This window comes from Abramis brama (assembly GCF_963993115.1).
Source record: "Abramis brama genome assembly, chromosome: 17".
In the NCBI taxonomy this organism is placed as follows: Eukaryota; Metazoa; Chordata; class Actinopteri; order Cypriniformes; family Leuciscidae; genus Abramis; species Abramis brama.
In genome coordinates this window covers 8,447,458-8,467,736 of record NC_139979.1, presented here as the reverse complement: position 1 = coordinate 8,467,736, position 20,279 = coordinate 8,447,458, and the positions used below count along the sequence as shown (strand labels likewise).

General features: G+C 35.8%; 2 protein-coding genes across 4 annotated transcripts; one reads left to right on the top strand and one right to left on the bottom strand.

The window, feature by feature from the left end:
* Positions 1–377: 377 nt before the first annotated feature.
* On the bottom strand, positions 378–11,026 carry kcnv1 (potassium voltage-gated channel modifier subfamily V member 1). Of its 3 annotated transcripts, none has more exons than XM_084088049.1 (4): positions 10,205–11,026; positions 8,865–8,947; positions 7,195–8,163; positions 378–2,571 (listed from the first exon to the last, which is right to left on the bottom strand). In XM_084088049.1, the coding sequence occupies exons 2-4, from the start codon at positions 8,881–8,883 to the stop codon at positions 2,060–2,062; spliced, it is 1,500 nt and encodes a 499-aa protein (XP_083944175.1). In that variant the 5' UTR covers positions 8,884–8,947; positions 10,205–11,026; the 3' UTR covers positions 378–2,059. The 3 variants fall into 3 exon arrangements, with proteins under 3 accessions (XP_083944175.1, XP_083944176.1, XP_083944177.1); XM_084088050.1 differs by having other exon boundaries at positions 8,865–8,901; XM_084088051.1 differs by lacking the exon at positions 8,865–8,947.
* Positions 11,027–12,390: 1,364 nt separating this feature from the next.
* dek (DEK proto-oncogene) lies at positions 12,391–19,588 on the top strand. The gene is made up of 13 exons (XM_084088757.1): positions 12,391–12,450; positions 12,983–13,193; positions 13,386–13,594; positions 13,693–13,787; positions 14,329–14,449; positions 14,585–14,878; positions 15,033–15,149; positions 15,994–16,104; positions 16,530–16,652; positions 17,059–17,161; positions 17,344–17,489; positions 18,496–18,564; positions 18,653–19,588. The coding sequence occupies exons 2-13, from the start codon at positions 13,007–13,009 to the stop codon at positions 18,662–18,664; spliced, it is 1,587 nt and encodes a 528-aa protein (XP_083944883.1). The 5' UTR covers positions 12,391–12,450; positions 12,983–13,006; the 3' UTR covers positions 18,665–19,588.
* The last annotated feature ends 691 nt before the right edge of the window (positions 19,589–20,279 follow it).

Here is a 20,279-nt window from a genome sequence, read left to right as displayed (position 1 = left end):
TGGATCTGGATGAAAGCTTATTCCTTCTATTTTCTTACGATACATTTCACTGAAATGTAGATTTAAGGCTTGTCCAAGTACATGTCGTGTCTTGTCATATAATAACATATTCCTGCAGTGCAAATCACTGTTACTGTCTAGCTGTGCCCAGTGGAGCGACTGATTCTCTCTAAGCTTTTAAGCTCCGAATGTCTAGCTGCAACTGTAACAGAGCAATGTTTCAAATAAGCCATGCATATTTGAGCAGACCTGTTGAGTCTTACAAGGTCATTGTAATCTTCAGGCCATTTGTGATATTTTAAAAGGTTCAACAAGTCACAGGGAAAAGTGTTGCTCTTATGTAAATGTAAACCAAAAAGTACCCAAACGAGAAAATTGAGACAGATTTTATTACATGTATTCAACATTAAATAAGTTGCACAAATATAAACAGAACAGACATGTAGCAATTTTGAAAAATCATTTTGATAAGTGTAATTTTGCATTAAAATACTTCTCAATGTGGATTAATGCGCTTAAGGTTGATTGACTTGATTCAGTCAAAACGTGGCACTGTGATGCTTTTAGAATTGCTATGGTTGTTTTGAGCAGCATAAGCATAGCAACACTGATTCAACCAATGGTGTGAGTTTGGGGTGGGGCTACTGTAACTGTTGTCCAATCAATGGCACCGTTTGGGAAACCTGTTTGAATTAAGTCTTTATTTTTGCAATTCAGTTGTGCCAATAGTGTTACAGAAATCACACACATCCCCTTTAAATAAGTCTTATTAAATGTTTGTTTTTGATATTTTTGCCTCCTGAGGTTCATTTGAAAAAAAATAATTTATAATAACAATATATATATATATTTTTTACAATTAATAATAACAGTTATAATTAATTTTTTATAATTAACATTTTCTACCCTTCGTTAAATGGTCTGTTTTTGCTGCTGTTGCCTTGAAAGTTGGCATCAAAAATAATTTTCTAAATGCGTGTTATTGAGCTCATTGTAAACGATTCATCCCATGTATATATTTTGTTTTTTAAATTACGTTTATTTTTTGACTTCATAATCTTAAATCAAAATGTCATAACTTGATCTTCCAGCGAAACGTCAGACTCTCTGGTGGTGATGTATGCTGGACGTCGAATCATTACAGCACCTTTAATTGTCACAGAATGGAAAGCACAGGACATTATGCTACCTTCAAAAATCAATCAGATGAAGGTATCTCAGGAAGTGAAGCTAACATCAGGTTCGGACGTGCCTTGATGCCTTCCTACCTTGGAATGCATCCTCCAAAAGCAGCATTTTTAAGCTTTCAGACAGCCAAGTGGATGCTGCACACTGGTGGTGGTTGAGGAGAGACCCCTGATATGACTGTAAAGCGCTTTGGGTGTACAGTAGTACATATGAAAGCGCTATATAAATGCCTCATTCATCCGCGTGAAACAGATTATTAAGACAAAAAACAATGTATGGCGGGGACTTGATTCTATCCATTAGTTGTTGACTGGAAAGAGGCCGATCTGAATGTGAGCTTGCAGTCGATTGTGAGAAAAAGGCGGGGTTTAAAGATGGCGTATGAAAGTTGCGGTTGGTGTGTTAATGACCAACGTTTTCCACTTCTGATGTCACTTCTAGTGAAAATTACTATTTTAGAAATTAAATATTTGCTTAGTTTTCACCAAAGCTCACTCTATTTTGCTGTAGATCATTAAACTATTACGCTGCCTCAGACGTCTGTCCGAAATCAGTTTTGTGAGGTACCTTTGTGCTAAGAAGTCATTGCCTAATAAGGCAGCGAAGCAGCAAGTCGGCTGCCTAAGTTTTCAGACGCAGATAATATCTGTCGCTATGTTACATTGTGACTTTAAAAAACGCCCCATTTGTATGTAAAATGAGCAACAGCTGTATTAGATCGTTACAGGATTGCAATTAATTGCAGGTTCATGACATCAGAAACATTTGAGTCCTTATGATATGACACCTTTAAATGTTTTGTGGTCCTTAAAATACCACAAAATCTGTTTCTCTCTCTCTCTCTCTCTCCGGGCAGCTTGAAGGCCTACTATTACCACCAGAGATCTGCTGCACTGCTGCGTGTGCTGGCTCGCTCTCGCCCCTGCAACCGCAGCATCTCCAGCACGCTCCTGGCGTAGGCGTCCCGCAGGTTCACCCCTACCGCCGACATATCTGAGGCCGAGTTGCGCGTCAGTCGCTTCAGTGCCTCACCGTGCCTCAGCGCCGCTTCCTTCATTTTAAGCGTGAAGTAGCAGGCAGAGAAACGTTCGTTGATAATGGCAATAGGCAGCGAAAGGATGAGAATGCCAGATAGGATGCAGATGAAGGCCATCACCTTTCCTAGGGTCGTATCTGGACGGATGTCTCCGTACCCCACTGTGGTCATGGACGTGGTGGCCCACCACCAGGCGCTGGGAACGTTGGTGAAAGTGGTCTCTGGCATGTCGTGTTCGATGGCGTATTCCACTGTGGCGAAGATGGAGATGCCCACAGAAAGGAACAGCATCAGGAGGCCTACTTCCTCGTAGCACTGGGCGATCGTCATGCCCAAAGACTTGAGACCTGATGAGGAACGCACAAAGAAGATAAAGTTCCTTAATCTAAAGGCCCGTTAACACAAATGCTTGTCACGCTTGTCACAGAAAAGAAAGAACTCAAACAATATTTACATGTTTTCAAATAGCCGTTCAGAAAAAAAACTAATATTCGTGTCGGTATGAACATATGCATTAAATGGATAGTTCACCCTCTTGTCATTCCAAACCTGTATGCATTTTTTTCTTCAGCTGAACACAAAAGAAGATATTTGGAAGAATGCTGATAACCAAACAGTTTTGGTTCCCCTTCACTTCCATTGTATTTTTTGTCCATACAATGGAAGTCAATGGGAACTGAATCAGTTTCGTTACCAATATTCTTCAAAATATCTTCTTTTGTGTTCCGCAGAAGAAAGTCAGTCAAAAGTGGTGTGCACAGGCCTTCAGACTAATATGAATGAATAGAGAATAGATTTATAGATTAATATAAATTGTATTTTAGGGCTCAATCAAATACATAACATTCTGATTAAATAATCAAATGAATTGCAAATAATTCAATGTAAAAAGTAATTTCAGAAGTCAATAAATTGGTTGTTTTACTTCCATATCGGGTGCATGATTTTCAGGTGCATGTTATTTTTTTTTATAGTTCTTAATATTTTTCATAATTGAGTGCAGTAAATAAATGTGTTAAATTAACAGACCTAATTTTAACATTATCACTGCATGCCAAGAGGATAGGACCTTTTTTTTAACCTTAGAACAATAGCATGAACAAGGAGAGGCCTCTCAATTAATTGGGGAAGGAAAATCATTATGGCATTTTCAGGTAATTTGTGTCATGTCAACTTTCCCCAATGCATTGAACTCTATGTAACAAAGAATTAAGCATGTTATATTGTGTCACTCTTTTTTTAACACGATGCTCAAACAATTTCATCTTTGACCCCATTTGCCACTGACCAACTGAAGTGTAGCCAATGATTACTGAACGGCTTGCATGCCAAAACATTACTTCTGTACCTACTAACATATAAGATGATGCTGTTGATAGAATTTGAATCAGTGACCGCATGATTTTATTTCTGGTGTAAAATGTTCTACAGAGATCATGAACTTCTCTAAAGTGATAGATGTAAATGTGTCCAACGGATTTCCATATGCAAACAAGTTAAAACTATAAAGGATGGCTAAATATCCTCTCTAGAAGTACTATTTCATTGTAGATTCAAAAGTCAGTGCCTGTGTTTTATGTAGTAATGCTGCTGTTGGTCTGTCTGCTTCATCTATGCCAAACCTGACATGGTCTAGCTTTCAGAGAAATGTACATTGTGTCAGCTTATATTGGTTAGATCCCACAGCATCAAAACTTCTTTTTAGTATATATATATAAATATATGTGTGTATGTATTAGGGGTGTAACGGTACATGTATTCATCCCGAACATCACGGTTATAAACGACTTATACAGTCAGTCACAAACAATCTACTCTCCAGTCCAGAAGGGGGTGCACTCTGTAATGCAATGCTATTTGCTAACTGTCACAACAGGAAAGAGCAGAAGAAGAGACAATCAACGCACCAACCCAAAATGAGAGTTCAGATGGCACACAAGAGCTTGCTAGTAGCCTTTCGATAAATTTTTGTGACACTATCGACAAACTTCATGGAAAGGAAACCGGGACGGCAGAAAGCAGCATCCTGTTTTCCCCCCTTATTTTACAGAAGCACAATGTTTTGTTTTTATTGTGAGTGTACACAATTTGTGATTTCTTGAAAAAGCGTAATATTGAACTTTGTGTATTCGCCATTGTCACTGCATGTTAATGAACTCTCATGCGCAAAGAAAATGACACCATAGGTTACGCACAACACGTTAATCAAACATTTAAGTTTGAAAACAGCCGTTTTACCGCGCAGCATTGGTCAATCTATCAAGAGTAACAAATCAGAAATTCCTTAATTTTTTTATTTTAAGCGATCAGGAATCTTGGGGGATTGGCAAGAGTGCACTGTTTACTGCTTAGTGCTTAATACACTAAAGGAGGCTGTACTGTACCAACTACCTAGGGGGGACTATATGCCACTAGGTGGAAAAACTATAATTTGCACTACTGTCTGTTCAAAATAAATGAAAAGAAACCTAGCATTGGAGATTTGTTGATTTTTCCTGTTGTACCGAATTCGTATCGAACCACGACCCCAAAACCAAGGTAATTATACCAAACCGTGACTTCTGTGTACCGTTACACCCATAATGTATATATTAAACCTTTGAATTTGCATCTGCCAGTGTGTGATGTGTGAATCTTCCCGCAAAGGATCAGTCAAGAAGTAATATAACAGTAATGAAATCATCCAAGATATTCTAGCCTTTAAATATAGGCACCTAAGAACAGCTGCTACACTTTCTCACTCCAAAATGGCACGGTCACGGCTTCTTGAGAAATGCTTTATTTATTCTTTTTTTAGCTGCCTTGCTGAATACATTTACAGAAAGAACATCAAGCATCTAAAGTCAACACCTAGCCTACTTATTCTGTGTATCAAAGCATGTCCTTTTATTTTTAGAAGTAGAAACCGTATTTTGTTATTAACATGCTGGCTTTCATGGGCCCTTGACCCACGTCTGAGGTATTAGCGAAGAACTAGGTTTCTATTTTGAGAAAATGAAAATGCACTGGAAAACACTCGAAACCATGATATCGAATTATTTTTCTATTCATTTCCATGCTGATCTTGACTAATGTGTCACAGTTTGGTCTTAACACTGTTCATTTTTTATGTTTATGGCTATTGGGACCGTCTGCCTTTGTTTGGTTTGTCTTCTGATCAGATTAGCTATTACTGAGAATAAACACCTTCAGACTGGCAGAGAATGCCGCACACAAGAGAGACCCCATTATTAAAATGTGACGGATATGAAAATTGGCTCTGCCATCACCTCTGTGGATTATCTGTCAGTGTTTACTTCAGATATTTATCCTGAGAACAGAGCCACAACATTGTCTGCTTAGAAATGTGTTAAATCTAAACAGAATTATGGTGAGACCCTTTAAATTAAAATTCAGTCTGCTATTTAGCCACAAAATAAAATAAATATTGCTTTCCCTATTTAAAAAAAAAAAAAACTTTTGGAGTTAGTTCCCAAACAAAGGATTTTGAATTTTTCCTTATTTTACATTTCCATATTGAAGTTGATAGAACATGAGAAGCCCCAGTCCCATCAAATTCCCCAACTACCCTCCTTTTTTAGCTCTTGGATCATGTTGTTTAATTTATTCATGACTTTGTGGCTGCATCTTAGAAAGAGATTCTTTCCTTCAAAAAATACAAGATTAAACCCACAAGTCTGTGCTCGGTAACTGTTTGTCTGGATCTTCCTCTAAGTCTCCATGGGATACTGTCAAAATATGAATGGATGAATAAATTTACTCACTCTCCCCAAAATAGACTGACATCTTCATGAATTATTTCATTCCCCAGGATGAGAGTCCATGACGAGTCGATAGAGTGTTAAAATGCCCAAATGTTCAGGTGGAATGTGTGTTTGAAAGACAGAAAGTCTAAAAAAAAATGCTTCCATTTCTACTTGATTTTATGTTTTCAGAGCTTCAGCTCAGTTTTCTTCATCTTCATTACTAAATAAATTCAAAATGTTCAGTACAGGTTTCGACTTTGGCACCACTTAGATTTTTCCATGACCACTTCAATACTTCCATTCAAGGCAGCAGTTAAACTTACGTCTTTAAATGTAAATGATGTTGAATTTTGAGAATTTTTTTGTGTAATTTTTGCTTGCTTTAGCTAACATTCTAGTTTAAGTCATGTCATCTAACAACGTATGATGCTTCATGTGACAAGCAGGCTAAAGTTTTAGCATTTATTGATGAAAATCTTGCCTTATACTGTATGTGTCAATAAATCTATTTATGGTTACATATTTTCAAACCGGTCAGTTAAGTGATTTGAGAGTAGCAATGCCAAACCTGGTGTAGTGCCTGATGCACCAAATACTTTCAGTAAATGACATCAATTTCAGTCTGTTCCTCAAAGTGTGTTTGCATTTTTTTTTCTTAAATTAATTACAACAAGGTGCACTACTTTTCAAAAGTTTGGGGTCAGTAAGATTTGTTTTTTATATAAATCTTTATATAAATACTTTTTTTATTCACCAAGTATGCATTAAATCCATCAAAAGTGACAGTAAAGACCTTTATCATGTTAAAAAAAAAATCAAATAAACGCTGTTCTTTTGAAATTTCTATTAATCAAATAATCCTGAAGAAAAAGTTTCTTGATTGTCAATGATATTAATAAGTAATAATTATTGGGCATCAAATCAGCATATTATAATTATTTCTGAAGGATCATGTGACACTGAAGACTGGAATAATGATGCTGAAAATTCAGTTTTGACATCACAGGAATAAATTACATTTTAAAATATATTAAAATAGAAAAAAGTTATTCTAAATTGTAACAATATTTCACAATATAATGTTTTTACTGTATTTTTGATCAAATAAATGCAACATTGTTGAGCATAAGAGACTTTCAAAACATAAAAAAAATCGTACAGACCCCAAACCTTTGAACGGGTATTGTATGATTATTATATGAAATGTTTCAATTGGTATATCACCTGTGGAGTGTCGGCCAAGTTTAAGCATCCTGAGTGACCTCAATAGCCGCAGCACCTGAACAACGCGTCCAACGTTCTCCAATTCGGTAGACTCTCCATGAAGGTTTTCCACGGCCAGAGTCACATAGAAGGGCAGAATAGCCAGCAGGTCAATGATATTCACCACACTCCTGCTGAACTTACACTTATCTCTGACACACATGAACCTGAGTACCAGCTCACCGGTGAACCAAATAATACAAATGTACTCAAGAACATCTAAGATGATAGGTGCACCAAGTATAGTGAAGTCCAGCGAGATCAAAGCCATGTTCACGATGGACACCACCAAAAAGAACATGGACAGCGTCCCAAACGTCTTGGCCGCCTTGGAGGAGTCCGGCTTCTCCATGAGGTCCCAGATGCGTTGGCGTAAGTCCTGGCACAAAGCTCCGGTGAAGTCCTCCTCCTCATTGTCCATTATCTCATCATCCTTACTAATATCCATCGTCTCTTTCATCTCCTTCCGGCGGTAGTACTTATCCCTGCAGCAACTGTCTATGCGGAGCTCATCGATGCCCCAGTACTCGATCTCCTGAAGGAACGAGATCACGCACAGCTCCTCTCGAACATGTAAGTGACCTGTCTTGTAGAAGTTCATGATGTACTGGAAAGTCTGCCAGTTGCGGTCAAAGAAGAACTCATTCTCCAAGAAATCCGCATCGTCGCACAGGTCTAAAGCAGAGTCTCGATTGGAGAGGGCCAGCTTGCCCAGGCGAGTTTCTGGGTGAGAGGCCAAAAGTTCCTGAGAGAGGATATAGCGGCTACCTCCGACATTTATAATGAAGAAGTCCAGCTGTTTGTCGCTCGGCAGTGCGGGCTCGCTGAAGAATACGCTGGAGTCCAAGGACAGCAGTGAAGCGTTGTCCTCGTAGAACTCTGCCGGACTTGATGAATCCGTGATCATGTTGTTCTGGGTGATGTTGAGCCCTGAGAGAGACAAAAGAGGACATTTAAAGTGCATTAATATGACAGACTGAAAAGAGCAGTATCAATAATAATGGGGATTTGGCTGCTGGTAAAATGATAAATGATACATATTTGATATTTTCTCACGATTAACCTTGGGTGAACAAAATCCTGAGTTATAATGTTCCATGTTTTACACTGTTCATATTTTATCATGGTTTAGTAAATATGCTTGAGTAGCCAGGTTTTGAGATTTCACACTGTAGTGAACCATTGGATAATGTTCTTGTTTTACATTTATGATATTAATACTACACACAACTAGAAATATATCTGGTTATCTCAAAGTATTAGTGCACCCAAAAATGAAAATTCTGTCATACTCTCCATGCAAGTCAATGGGGTCCAATGTTGTTTTGCACATACAAAAACAGGCGAAACATTTGTCAAAATATCTTCTTTTGAGAGGAAAGAAAGTTACAGGTTTGGAATGATATGAGGGTGAGTAATGGTGACAGAATTTTCATTTTTGGATGAACTATCCCTTTAAATCTCTGTAAACAGTGTCTCCGCATCACTCTAGTTAATGCTTTTGCAATATCGATATTTTTTTCTTTACTGTTTTCTTCAGATGCTGGAAATTCAGTTTCTACAATTGTACAAAGCACATGAATAATTAATGAGGAAAGCACTGAGTTAAAAAAAAAAAAAAAACAACTCACCATTACATTCAAGCAGCATGTTGTTTCACTTTGATGCCTCGAAAGGAAAGTTTCATAATCCACGGTTAAAAGTTGTCTTTACTCTGGGTTTAAACAGTAGGGTTAATTGTAGTGTGAAGCCCTAGGTGTGTGTTTTATATAACATACAGTGCTTCATCTGCTACTAATCCTACATACTGCACTTTATTAGATATAAGAAGACAGTTTGGAAAGTATGTGTATACAGTAGGATATGTGTTATACCAACTTGAAAGCTCTGTGTATTGAATGAGCAAATTCCCTTAATGATTTTTTTCCACTTTTTACGCCATCACTGGCAGACATCAGACACGGTGGGAGGGAGAAGAAGCCTTTGGCAGTGTCCTACTTCTTCAAAGCTGCATTGAGATTTAAATATTTTAGCTGGCCTGTCTAATTAATTGAACTAATGTACTATTCTTGTAATCATTAATTCTCTTTGGTAAGCTCTTCTGTAATATTGTCATGATGGTCATTGTAAAGCCACGTTTTTAACAAGATCCAATGGGATAACTGTAAAGAGGTCTGAGCACAATGAGGAGACTGAGAATACTTTTCAAAAGGGAACGATGCATTTAATTTAATTTTGTTTTGAAATAGTTTTATTTTTCTTTATTACATTTAAAGCAACCCACTGTAAATAAATAATCCGTGCTACACTGTAAAAAGTGAATGCAGGCATTGCTGTTTCATCTGATCCTTAAAAAAAACTTGGTTATTCCAGTCACATTAGATTTATATAAAACCAGTCAATGCAGATGTTACCATATGAATTACATTTTAAAATAACTGATTTTAGGTTTATATTTTTTTACAGTGTAAACTTAGAATTAAGTGTTTGTCCTGTTTACATCATTAACAACATAAACATTTATGTTGAAAAAAAAGAAGAAGTCATTGTCCTCTCTGAGATGAAAATGAAATGGATGCAAGAATGTCCGATTTTTACAATTTCCAGTGGGTAATATAAATAAGAGTTTTTGTGGATCTAAAGTAGCTAGTAATAACAACAAATTAAACAACAAATTTTATTCGATTAATTTGATCAAATTAAACTAATATAAATCTCTCAATCTTTAAATTATTTCACTATTTAGGTTTATCTTCTTATTTAGTGCCGGATAGACAGTAAATGCGCCATCTACAATTAGGTTACCTGAAGACGAAATAAAATTAGTTTGGAATAAATTAATAGGCTATGCTACTCAAATAAGCTTTATTTAAATAAGTCGCAAACAAACAAATGCAACATTTATTATTGACGACTAAAAATACATAACAAAGAACATTATACTGGAATACCAGTAACTCTGGACACCCACCTTCAGCCTATAAGCCTACACTGAAAGCACGCGCGCCTGTGTGAGGTGAGCTGGATCCATCTGGCTCTTTAGTCTGTTCCCACTTCAAAAGATGTTGATCCTCTGTCGATAAACTGAAGAACATCATGCAAACGCCTTGTGATGTTCAAATCCGAAATGTTCACAGTGAAGAACTGATGCAACTCTAGGTTTCACAGGTTCATGAGAGTTCGGAACAGTTCTGACGCGCTCTCGTGCACCTTTCCTTTCCACACGCGTTTTAACGGAGAGAGTGCGAGCTATCAACCAATCAGGAGACACTTTCAGGCTGCTAGGCAACACACTCCAGACACTTAATACAACCAGTAAAAAAAAAAAAAAAAAAAAAAAAATTAGACGCGTTGTAATCATCTGGAAAAATCAAAGCCTTCGCGGTCACGAGATCTACACCTGCGTACGCGCAGCACCTAAAAAGCAAACTATTCTTTGTTCGTCGTGGGTGGGTCAACTTTGACCTTAAACCTACGCTTGATTCAAATAACTTTTCCCACACATTTCAAAACAAAGTCCATGGTTGGGTAGTATGAACAGAGTGGACATGCATCTGCAAGTTAATTTATCAAACTCGGGTTTTATAGCCTAAAACCTGATAATCAGTGTTCTGTGAAGGGAATATGGTGGGAATACGTAACTCTCAAAAAAAAAAAAAGGTACAAAGCTCTTACTGGGGCATTTCCCTGGTACAAAAGCAAAAAAGGAAAGGAAGAAGGAATCAAATGAATCACAATTGACATTTTTAAACGTTTATTACATTTGCAGTAAATGGTTAGCAGCTTTAGAGAATGGGTGTCTCAACTGTACCACGGTAGCCGTTTCTGTAGCCTACACAACTGTGGGTTATTAAGGTTAGTCAGCCCCTGGTTTTAGCAAACCTGCAATGTAAAAGCATAACATATCACAGAACTCTTCTTAAACACCTCAGGTGTTGATCTGACTGGTTTTAAAAGAATATACTCTTAAAATCAAGGTTCTTTATTGACATTGATGGTTAAACCTTTAAACATCCATGGAACCTTTTCATTGCACAAAAGGTTCTTTATTTTGGAAAAGGGTTCTTTAGGTTATTAACATGTTCTTCACACTAAGAAAAAAAAATGGTTCTTTTAAGAACTGTTCACTGAAAGGTTATCTTAAAAGTTATTTTATGTAATAGCCGTGAAAGCACCCCTTTGGAACCTTTATTTTTAAGAGTGTATATTTGAACATTGGATAAAATGTGCAATCTACTAGATTGCTCATTTCACTGCAGGCCTACATAATTGCATAACTGACCATGTGTCAATGAATGAATGAATGTATAAATGAATGAATGAATGAGTAATTACTGAATCAGCAGGTGAGATGGATCATAAATGTGTGGTAGGAGATATGTGGTCAGAATAGAATATCTACTTAACTACTCTGACTTACTATCACTATTGCTGTGCGCATAGAAGACTTGTACAGTGTTGTATTTAGCTATGATCTTTAACATGTTTTTTCTCGATTCCTTATATCAGTCCTTAATAATGTAGGCTAACGTTTCTACTCAAATTAAAAAAAAAAAGCTAAATAACTACTTTTATGATTATAAAAAAATACTTGCTGAATGAAACATGCAATGTGATTATGTGACAAATGATGCATGCACCAAATGTAGTGTATACTGTCGAAATGTTATTTTTACTGGTTCACATTGTACAATAGCTTTTACCATGTTGCCCCCTGCTGTTAGTAAAAGTATTGCTGCCACCAAATTAATCAGATGTAAAAACTAATGTAAAAACACATTTCCCTTTACAGAGGGAGAACATAATTTCTTAAATATATTTTATGGAAAATAGGCTATTTAAATTAAAATTTCCAGACATTGTTTCTGAACTTGTATGTATCTGGTCCTAAATGAAAGATTATACATTATAAAGTGGTCCCAACATTTTTTAATGCCACACATTGAATTTACTCAGCCTCATGTAACAAAGATGTTAGAGAACATGTTAAACATGTTACTGACAGGCAGCTTCAGTCACCATACACTTTAATTAGATCTTTGGTCCATGCAATGAAATAAAGTCATAATAATTTGGAAAACATGGGTGTGTAAAAATGACAGAATTGTGTCCTTTTAATATGAATTTATCCGCGTGGTCACGTGATAGCCCGCCCTTTCTTTTCAAACGCCATGTTTACTGCGCACGTACATCACCACCAATAGGCAGCAACACACAGTGAGTATATCTATTAAAGTGTGAGCGCATGGGTTTTATTGAGGTTTTATAAACTGTATACTTTTCTCTAAGTTGTGTTTTTACGTACACGAAGGTAGGTCTTGTCATGATTTGTTGCAAAAGGGAATATAATTGTGTTTTGGTGAGCAAGTAGGCGGGACAAATAAGCTAGTCTGCTGTGCTATCAATTTCGCGCCGCCTAAAAGCTTTAAGTCGGAAGCACATGCATATTGAAAAGTTTGATTTTCACTCACTTTGCATATATATCTTACATTTTCATCAGTTTACCTTACATTTGGTCGTAATTGTATAGTTTGTTAGCATGCTAAAGGTTTGTGTCTGTGCCTTATACAACTGGGATACAAACACGCGCCAAATTCGTTCTGCAGTAACAGTGCATTCACTGTCATTGATGTGATATGCGTCGATGAATAGAGGTGTCGTTTGTGTATGTAAATTATATAAGTAATACTACTACTATGGTATTCTGTTGAATTTGACGATTACAACACCGTTCTTTTATCTAATCTAGGAATCAACTGAAAAAATTCCAATCATGAGTAAAGAAATTGAAGCTGTCAAGACAGAAGATCTTCCTGATCCTTTACTGGAAGAAAACAGCATAAAAGTAGAAGAGGAGGAGGAGAAGAAGAAGAAGAAAAGGAAGAAGACTCCATCTGATGATGCAGGGCAGGATGAAGCGGAAAACCCCAAAAGCAAGTCTAAACCCAGAGTCAAATTGTGTAAGTTGAATAATACCAACAATAGATGCCAAATCTATTCTTTCAAGAAATGTTATTCATGATGTCAATTACTGTTAAGAAACAACTTTGTATTGAGCTTTTATTTAATTGTCATCAGCTCATAAATTAAATGAAGCTTGGATTGCCCACTCAAAAGTTACCATCATTGTCCTTTTGTAATTGTCTTTTCAGTCGAACCTGAAATTCTTGAAGGAAAACGGGAGAAAAAAATCATCCAGAGACTTGATTTAATGGGTAGACAGAAAGAAAAGCTGAAGATTGAGAGTATGGGAAGAGGTGACAAACTGGGAGACATTGCACGGATTAATCACTCCATCGGAAAGCTTAAAGTCCCTATGCTCAAACCTCTGCATAACATTGTATATGATCGACCGGGAACTGTAAGGTTTAGTTTGAGAACTCGCTTAACAAACAAATGCCCAAAAAAACATGTTACAGATTGATATTAACTTAATAATGCTGATTAATGTTCATACAGGCATCAGCTCTGCGGAAAAATCTTCGGCTATTTAATGGATTTCCTTTTGGGCCGGACAGTGACCTTTACAACAAAAAGGTGGAGAAATTGAAAAAGTAAGTCTATTTAACTGCTTTGTGTGTGTGTATAATTGTGTGTATATATATATATATATATATATATATATAATTTTTATTTTTTTTTTATTTTTTTTTATTATTATTATTATTTTTTTTTTTATTTTTTTTTTACACCACTGTGGTTAATCAAGGCATGAAAACAGAAATTATGACATTATTTTTGCCATGTCCGATGATGTTGTCCCCACCACTTTATAAAAATAACTCACAGATGTAGCTGTTACAGAGGAAGCATCTTCAACTTAATAACATTTTTTGGTTGAGATGCATTGATATTTGAATTCTGGCCAATGCTGATAATTCAATTTGGAAGCAAGTAAATATACAATATTGGCACATACTCATAAATAAAAATACTGTGTGTATATATTTTAGGACAATAATGCTATTTTTGTGAAGTGACGCCATGTGCATGTACATAATAAAACCATCAGTAGTTCCATCTGATGTGAAGTCCAATAATTAAGTTGTGATTGGTTTAAAGTGGGTGTGATAATGATTTTTGTCTGTCTGGCAGGCTTCAAAAGGGACTGCTCAAAACCATCTGTCAGACTCTTGATCTGGAGAGGACTGGGACGCAAATTGTTCTTTCTGAGAGGATCATGAGATTTCTTGTACAGCCAACCAACTCAGGAAAGGTGAGATCTTTCTCTCTGAACAATAACAATACACATTTAATGCCACTGTACAGCCAATGTACTGCTGGAGATTAAATGTCTGATGAGTTTTTCTTTTGCTGTTTACCAATGACTTTGTCTGTTTATCCTCTGCAGCCTGTCCTAAAGAAGAAAAAGAAGACGACCAAAGATGCCAAAAGAGAAAAATCTTCATCCAAAAGTAAAAAGCCACAGAAAAAAGTAGAAAGTGGAAAGTCCAAACCCATTGTCTCTGATTCCAGCAGTGATGATGATGATGATGACGATGATGATGAAGAAGAGAGTAAAGAGAACAGTAAGGGCACTGAGAAGTCAGCCACAGCAAGTCAAAGAAATAAAGACAGTGAAGATAAATCTTCTGATAAAGGGAAAGATTATATTGCTCCTATAGAAGACAGCGATGAGGAAGAAGTGAGTGAAATGTTTCTTTTGCTTTTCTGGGTGTTATAGTTGACACTGTGTGGTCAAAGATTTTAACAAATTCTCCACATTTATATTGTTCTGACAATCTATAGACAATCATATTGTGTTTACATTTGCTTGTGTTTTGTCTGCAAATCAACAGAAATCTCCTCCTCAGAAGAAATTTTCCACTATGAATTCCGCAAAGAAATCTGACCAAAAGTCAGATCAGACTACATCAGATGACAGTGACCGAGATTTTCATGAAGACAAGAAAAAGGTTGGACACAAACACTTACTACTAGTAATATTTTTTCATTCTGAAATATCTTTTAAAATTGTTAATATAAATGCAAGCTTATTTGTAAGGATGCACCAATCATGACTTTTCATGGCTGATTCAGATTGCCAATTTTTTTTGTGCTTATAAACACAACTTTAATAGGCATTAAATGGGGGTAAGAGGAAAAGTTTCGATGACATTTTCTTTTCTGAAGACAGTCAGTTCCCTTCAAAGATACATTCATATAAACCCCCACCCTAAATTCAATAATTATAATTTTCTTCCATTGTGAGCAGTGAGCTTGTGGTCTCTGGTACAGTATTTCCTCTGCTGGCGCCTCTGTGTTTTCATTTCTTTGCTTGCATCTTCAGCATGTCCCGTCTCTGGCCTGTGATAATGTCCTGTTTACAGACGTTGCAGTATTTCCACACAAATTACATTTTGGAAAATGAAAAAAAAAAAAAAAGTTTCAATTTATGGGTGGTCAACTGGTGCATCTATACTTATGAGCTTGTAGTTTTGGTATGCTGTAAGTCAGGCATATGTCAGCAAAAATACTGAAGAACAATTAGTTCATTTGAAGCTTAATTTGATAACAATGAAAATTGCTATATCTTTCCGAAGAGTTTTGAACCGCCTCTGAAAGAAATAGCAAAATTACATCTGACACCTTCAGAACCTTTCTGAGTTTTAGTTGACACTGGAAATGTGACCCACATTTTAACATAAATTATTTACCATAAACCACATTTATGGTTTTATTGTTCAGACCATCTATAGGCAGTCTTACTGTGTTTACATTGCTTGTGTTTTGTCTATAAATCAACTGAAATCTCCCCAGAAGAAGAAATCTTCCACCATGAAGTCCACGAAGAAATCTGACAAAAAGTCAGATCAGACTTCATCAGATGACAGTGACCAAGATGTTCATGAAGAAAAGACTGTAAAAAAGGTTGGACACAAACAATTACTACTAGTAATATTTTTGCACTCTGAAATATCTTTTAAAATTGTTAAAATAAATTCAAGCTTATTTGTAGGGATGCACCAGTCATGACTCTTTGCTTGCATCTTCAGCATGTCCCGTCTCTGGCCTGTGATAATGTCCTGTTTACAGACTTTGCAATATTTCCACACAAATTACATTTGGGTAATTATTGCAGTGCAGTTTGTGTGCAAGTCAGTTATAGAGATAGGCCAAAATAGAAAAAAAAAAGAAAAAAAAGTTCCAATTTATGGGTGGTCGACCGGTGCATCTATACTTATTTGAGCTTGTAGTTTTTGTATGCTGCGAGTCAGGCATATGTCAGCAAAAATGCTGAATAATAATTTTGTTATAATAATAACAAAACTTGTGTTTTGTCTATAAATCAATAGAAATCTCCCCAGAAGAAGAAATCTTCCACCATGAAGTCCACAAAGAAATCTGACAAAAAGTCAGATCAGACTTCATCAGATGACAGTGACCAAGATGTTCGTGAAGAAAAGACTGTAAAAAAGGTTTGGACACAAACACTTATTGCTAATATTTTTGAATTCTGAAATTTTGTTACAATTAAAATAAATTCAAGCTCATGTGAGCTTGTAGTTTTAGTATGCTGTTTAAATCAGGCCTGTATCAGCAGAAATGCTGATTAACAGTTAGTTCATTTGAAGCTTAATTTGATGATAACGAAACCTGCTATATCTTTCTGAAGAGTTTTGAACCGCCTCTGTCAGAAATGGCAAAATTGTATTTGACACTATTAACAAGTACATTTGTAGCACTTTAGATTTACAGATCTGCTGATGATCCAGAAATGTGTTGCATTATTCCAACTGATTTTCTTTCTTGCAGTTATATACCTATTTGATAATTGCATTAAAACTGACATCATAATTGACAACTTTTTTCTATACAATCAAGAAGCCTGCGGCAAAGAGAAAAGCTCCAGCAAAGCCTGTCCCTAAAACCAAGAAAGCTGACAGCAGCAGCAACCGAAGGAAAAAGATGGCAAGCAAGATCAAGGGTAATAATGCAGAAAATTCTTCCGGATGCAATACCAAAAGTTCAACTCTAATCTTTTTTTTTTTTTTTTTTTGTCTAGAATTTAAATTACATGCAATCCCTTAGCATCATATCAAAACTGCAACTAGACACTTTGGTTTTGCAAAGTGCTGAGTTTGACATGCTGTATATTTTTCCTTTCAGATGAAAGTGAAAGCTCTGATGATGATCAGCCATTGATCAAGATGCTTAAAAAACCACCAACTGATGACCAGTTGAAGGAGGCGATCCAGGATCTCCTGAAAGATGCGAACTTGGAGGAAGTTACAATGAAGCAGATTACCCGACAAGTATGTTATTTCACAGCATCTATCGGGGACAAAATGGCTTATTTTGAGAGCAGGGTTTGTACGGTCAGGAAAAACCTGGAAAAGTCATGGAATTTTAAAATAACAATTTCCAGGCCTGGAAAAGATTTTGAAAAATAAATAAACCCAGAATGTTTTGGAAAAGTCATGGAAATTTGTTTTACAAATATCTGTATAATAGAATATTGATTTCAAATATCAACAGTGTTCAACAATGGCTACGTTTACATGCAACCAAATAATCCGTTAGTAATCGGATTGATGGCTCAATCGGACTGAAAAGCCTTCGATCAGAATGAAATTTTGATCGGATGGAAAGGGGTGGTTTATTCCTTTTCTAATCCGATCGAGAGGGCATGTAAACACTTGATCGGATTGAAAACCTAAACTGAAAGGACTGCGCATGTGCAATGACGTTGAAATAGCGCAATGACGTATGACGCGCTGGACGAGCTGTTCTTCCTGTTGAATAAAGTGTCATATAAATGAGTGTCCCGTCATTCTAAAATTCTCCTTTCACGCAGTGTCTGTGAAGTGGAGCAGGACAACGTCCCACCAGTCCTTGTTTTGGATTCTCATCACTTATTTATTTTTATTCTTTATTTATTATTTTTTATATCATAAGCTTTTTTTTTTCTTTTTTTTTCTAAGTTTGTTTTAATTATGTTATACTTATAATATTATGTTGTTAAATGTTTCATATGTATCTGCCATGTAATAGCCGGTGATGCTGATATGGCAATAAACTCAAATACTACAACTACTATGGATTCTCATCCACAGACGATTTTTACAGCCTTATGAATAAGCAGCACGGCACAAAGATTTATATGCTCATTGTCTCCAAATTATGACCAGAAATGGATAAGTATTAAGTCTGCTGTTTAAAACAAGTAAAGATCAAATGTAGGAGAATGGTTATTATGCGCAAACAGCAGGAAAAGTTTCCAAATAATTGTATAACTTATGAACTTCCTCTTTGTTGTAGGTTTATGACAAGTATCCAGACTTTGATCTGACCAGCAGAAAGGAATTTATCCGGGTTACAGTTAAAAGTGTAAGTACCTCCAAAGTGATAATCCATTATTTTATAATCGATTGGTCAATAAGAAGCTGTTATAATGGGTACATTTCTTGTTTTTCAGTTGATATCATGAAGTGAAGAGAAGAAAATGCCTTATTTAAAAGGACAGCAAGGGTGAAGATCGTATACAAGACTTGATTTTCATTACACTGTTCACAGTTGTGTAGTTTTTATTTTTATTTTATACAAGGTTTCTCAACTTTCCAGAAAATTCTGCTTTTTCGAATTTTAAAAAGTCTTTTTTAAAGTTCACAATGTAAAGTTCACATTTGACAGCGACTGATTTAGTTTGTTGAAATATACCACATTTTTAAAAAGATTTTTTTTTTTCACTTACTTTTTTAATGGCTCATAGCATACATAGTCACTAAATTGCATTTTGACAGTCTTAGAAAAGACTGGCTGTGGCTTGCAATTACATTACAGTTGATGTTGCCAAGATATCGTACGCAATATTTAAAAATGTATTTGGTACCTGTTATTAGCGCTTTTATTTTTGAGGTCCTGAATGCTGATTTGCAAAAATGAATCTTATTTAGAAATTAATGTTTTTGTAAAAAAAAAAAATTCCAGCATGCAATTTGAAAGTGTCACCTTCCATTTCAGTGTTGTGCTTAGAATAATTTGGGGTTTTAATACTAATTTGTAAAGAGCGAAAAGCATTTAACATCTTTTTTTTAAATTGTTGTTTCAGTTTTGTTTTTGTAAATATGCTTTGCATGTTCAGTTTTCTTTCCTATATTTTTAATACTAGTCATAAGGATCAAACATAACTTAAATCCGTATCTTAAATGTAATTCGTACCTGCAGGTCCGTATTGTAGATTAGGTTCTCTGATAGGACAAGAGTTAAGTTTGATCTGTTGTATACACTGACCTCAGTAACAGTTTTATCAGTTATCATCCATCATATTACTCTGTGATAATGCATCACAAAAACTACAAAACAGAAACGAAGATGTTTATTTTGTAATAAATTGATTTTTCATAGAATATAACCTGTCTGTTTCTTAAGACTAAGGTTCAGTTGACACTTTTTGATGGTGTTTCTACATTTTTATGTCACATTTAAAACAATTTAATGTGTTACTCAACCTTTTGGGTTCGAAGGTCATCCATTGTTAACACAATTCAGCTATAATTATGACAAAGATGCTTGTTTTTAATTATTCTGTGTTTTGATTTCCAAGGTTTATTGACATTGTATGAACAAATATACCTCCGAGGAACTAGAAAAACTTATGTTCCCTGACCGGGAATCGAACCCGGGCCGCGGCGGTGAGAGCGCCGAATCCTAACCACTAGACCACCAGGGAATGTGATGTTTCAAATGCAAAAAAGCAGTTTTAAAAAAAAAAATAAAAGTTAAAACGTACTACCCTATCCTTAAACTACGTTAAGCTACAGCCATTAAAAACTGTCCGAAGCCTCATGATTGTAAAGGACCACTGTTTAAATGCACCTGTCAGAAAACAATGACAACAACTGACAAGTTTTCTTACATTATAATACAACGGATTCATACAATGCAACAATTACTTAACTTTTCACTTTTTACACAATTCGATTTAAGAAGTATTTTTTTGTCTTTGCTGTACACTCCAGTTCGTTCCATGTTGTGGCCAGTCGTAGAGTCCGCCGTTTTATGCGTTTTAGAGGTTTGACATTTCCCGTTATGGCCAATAGAGG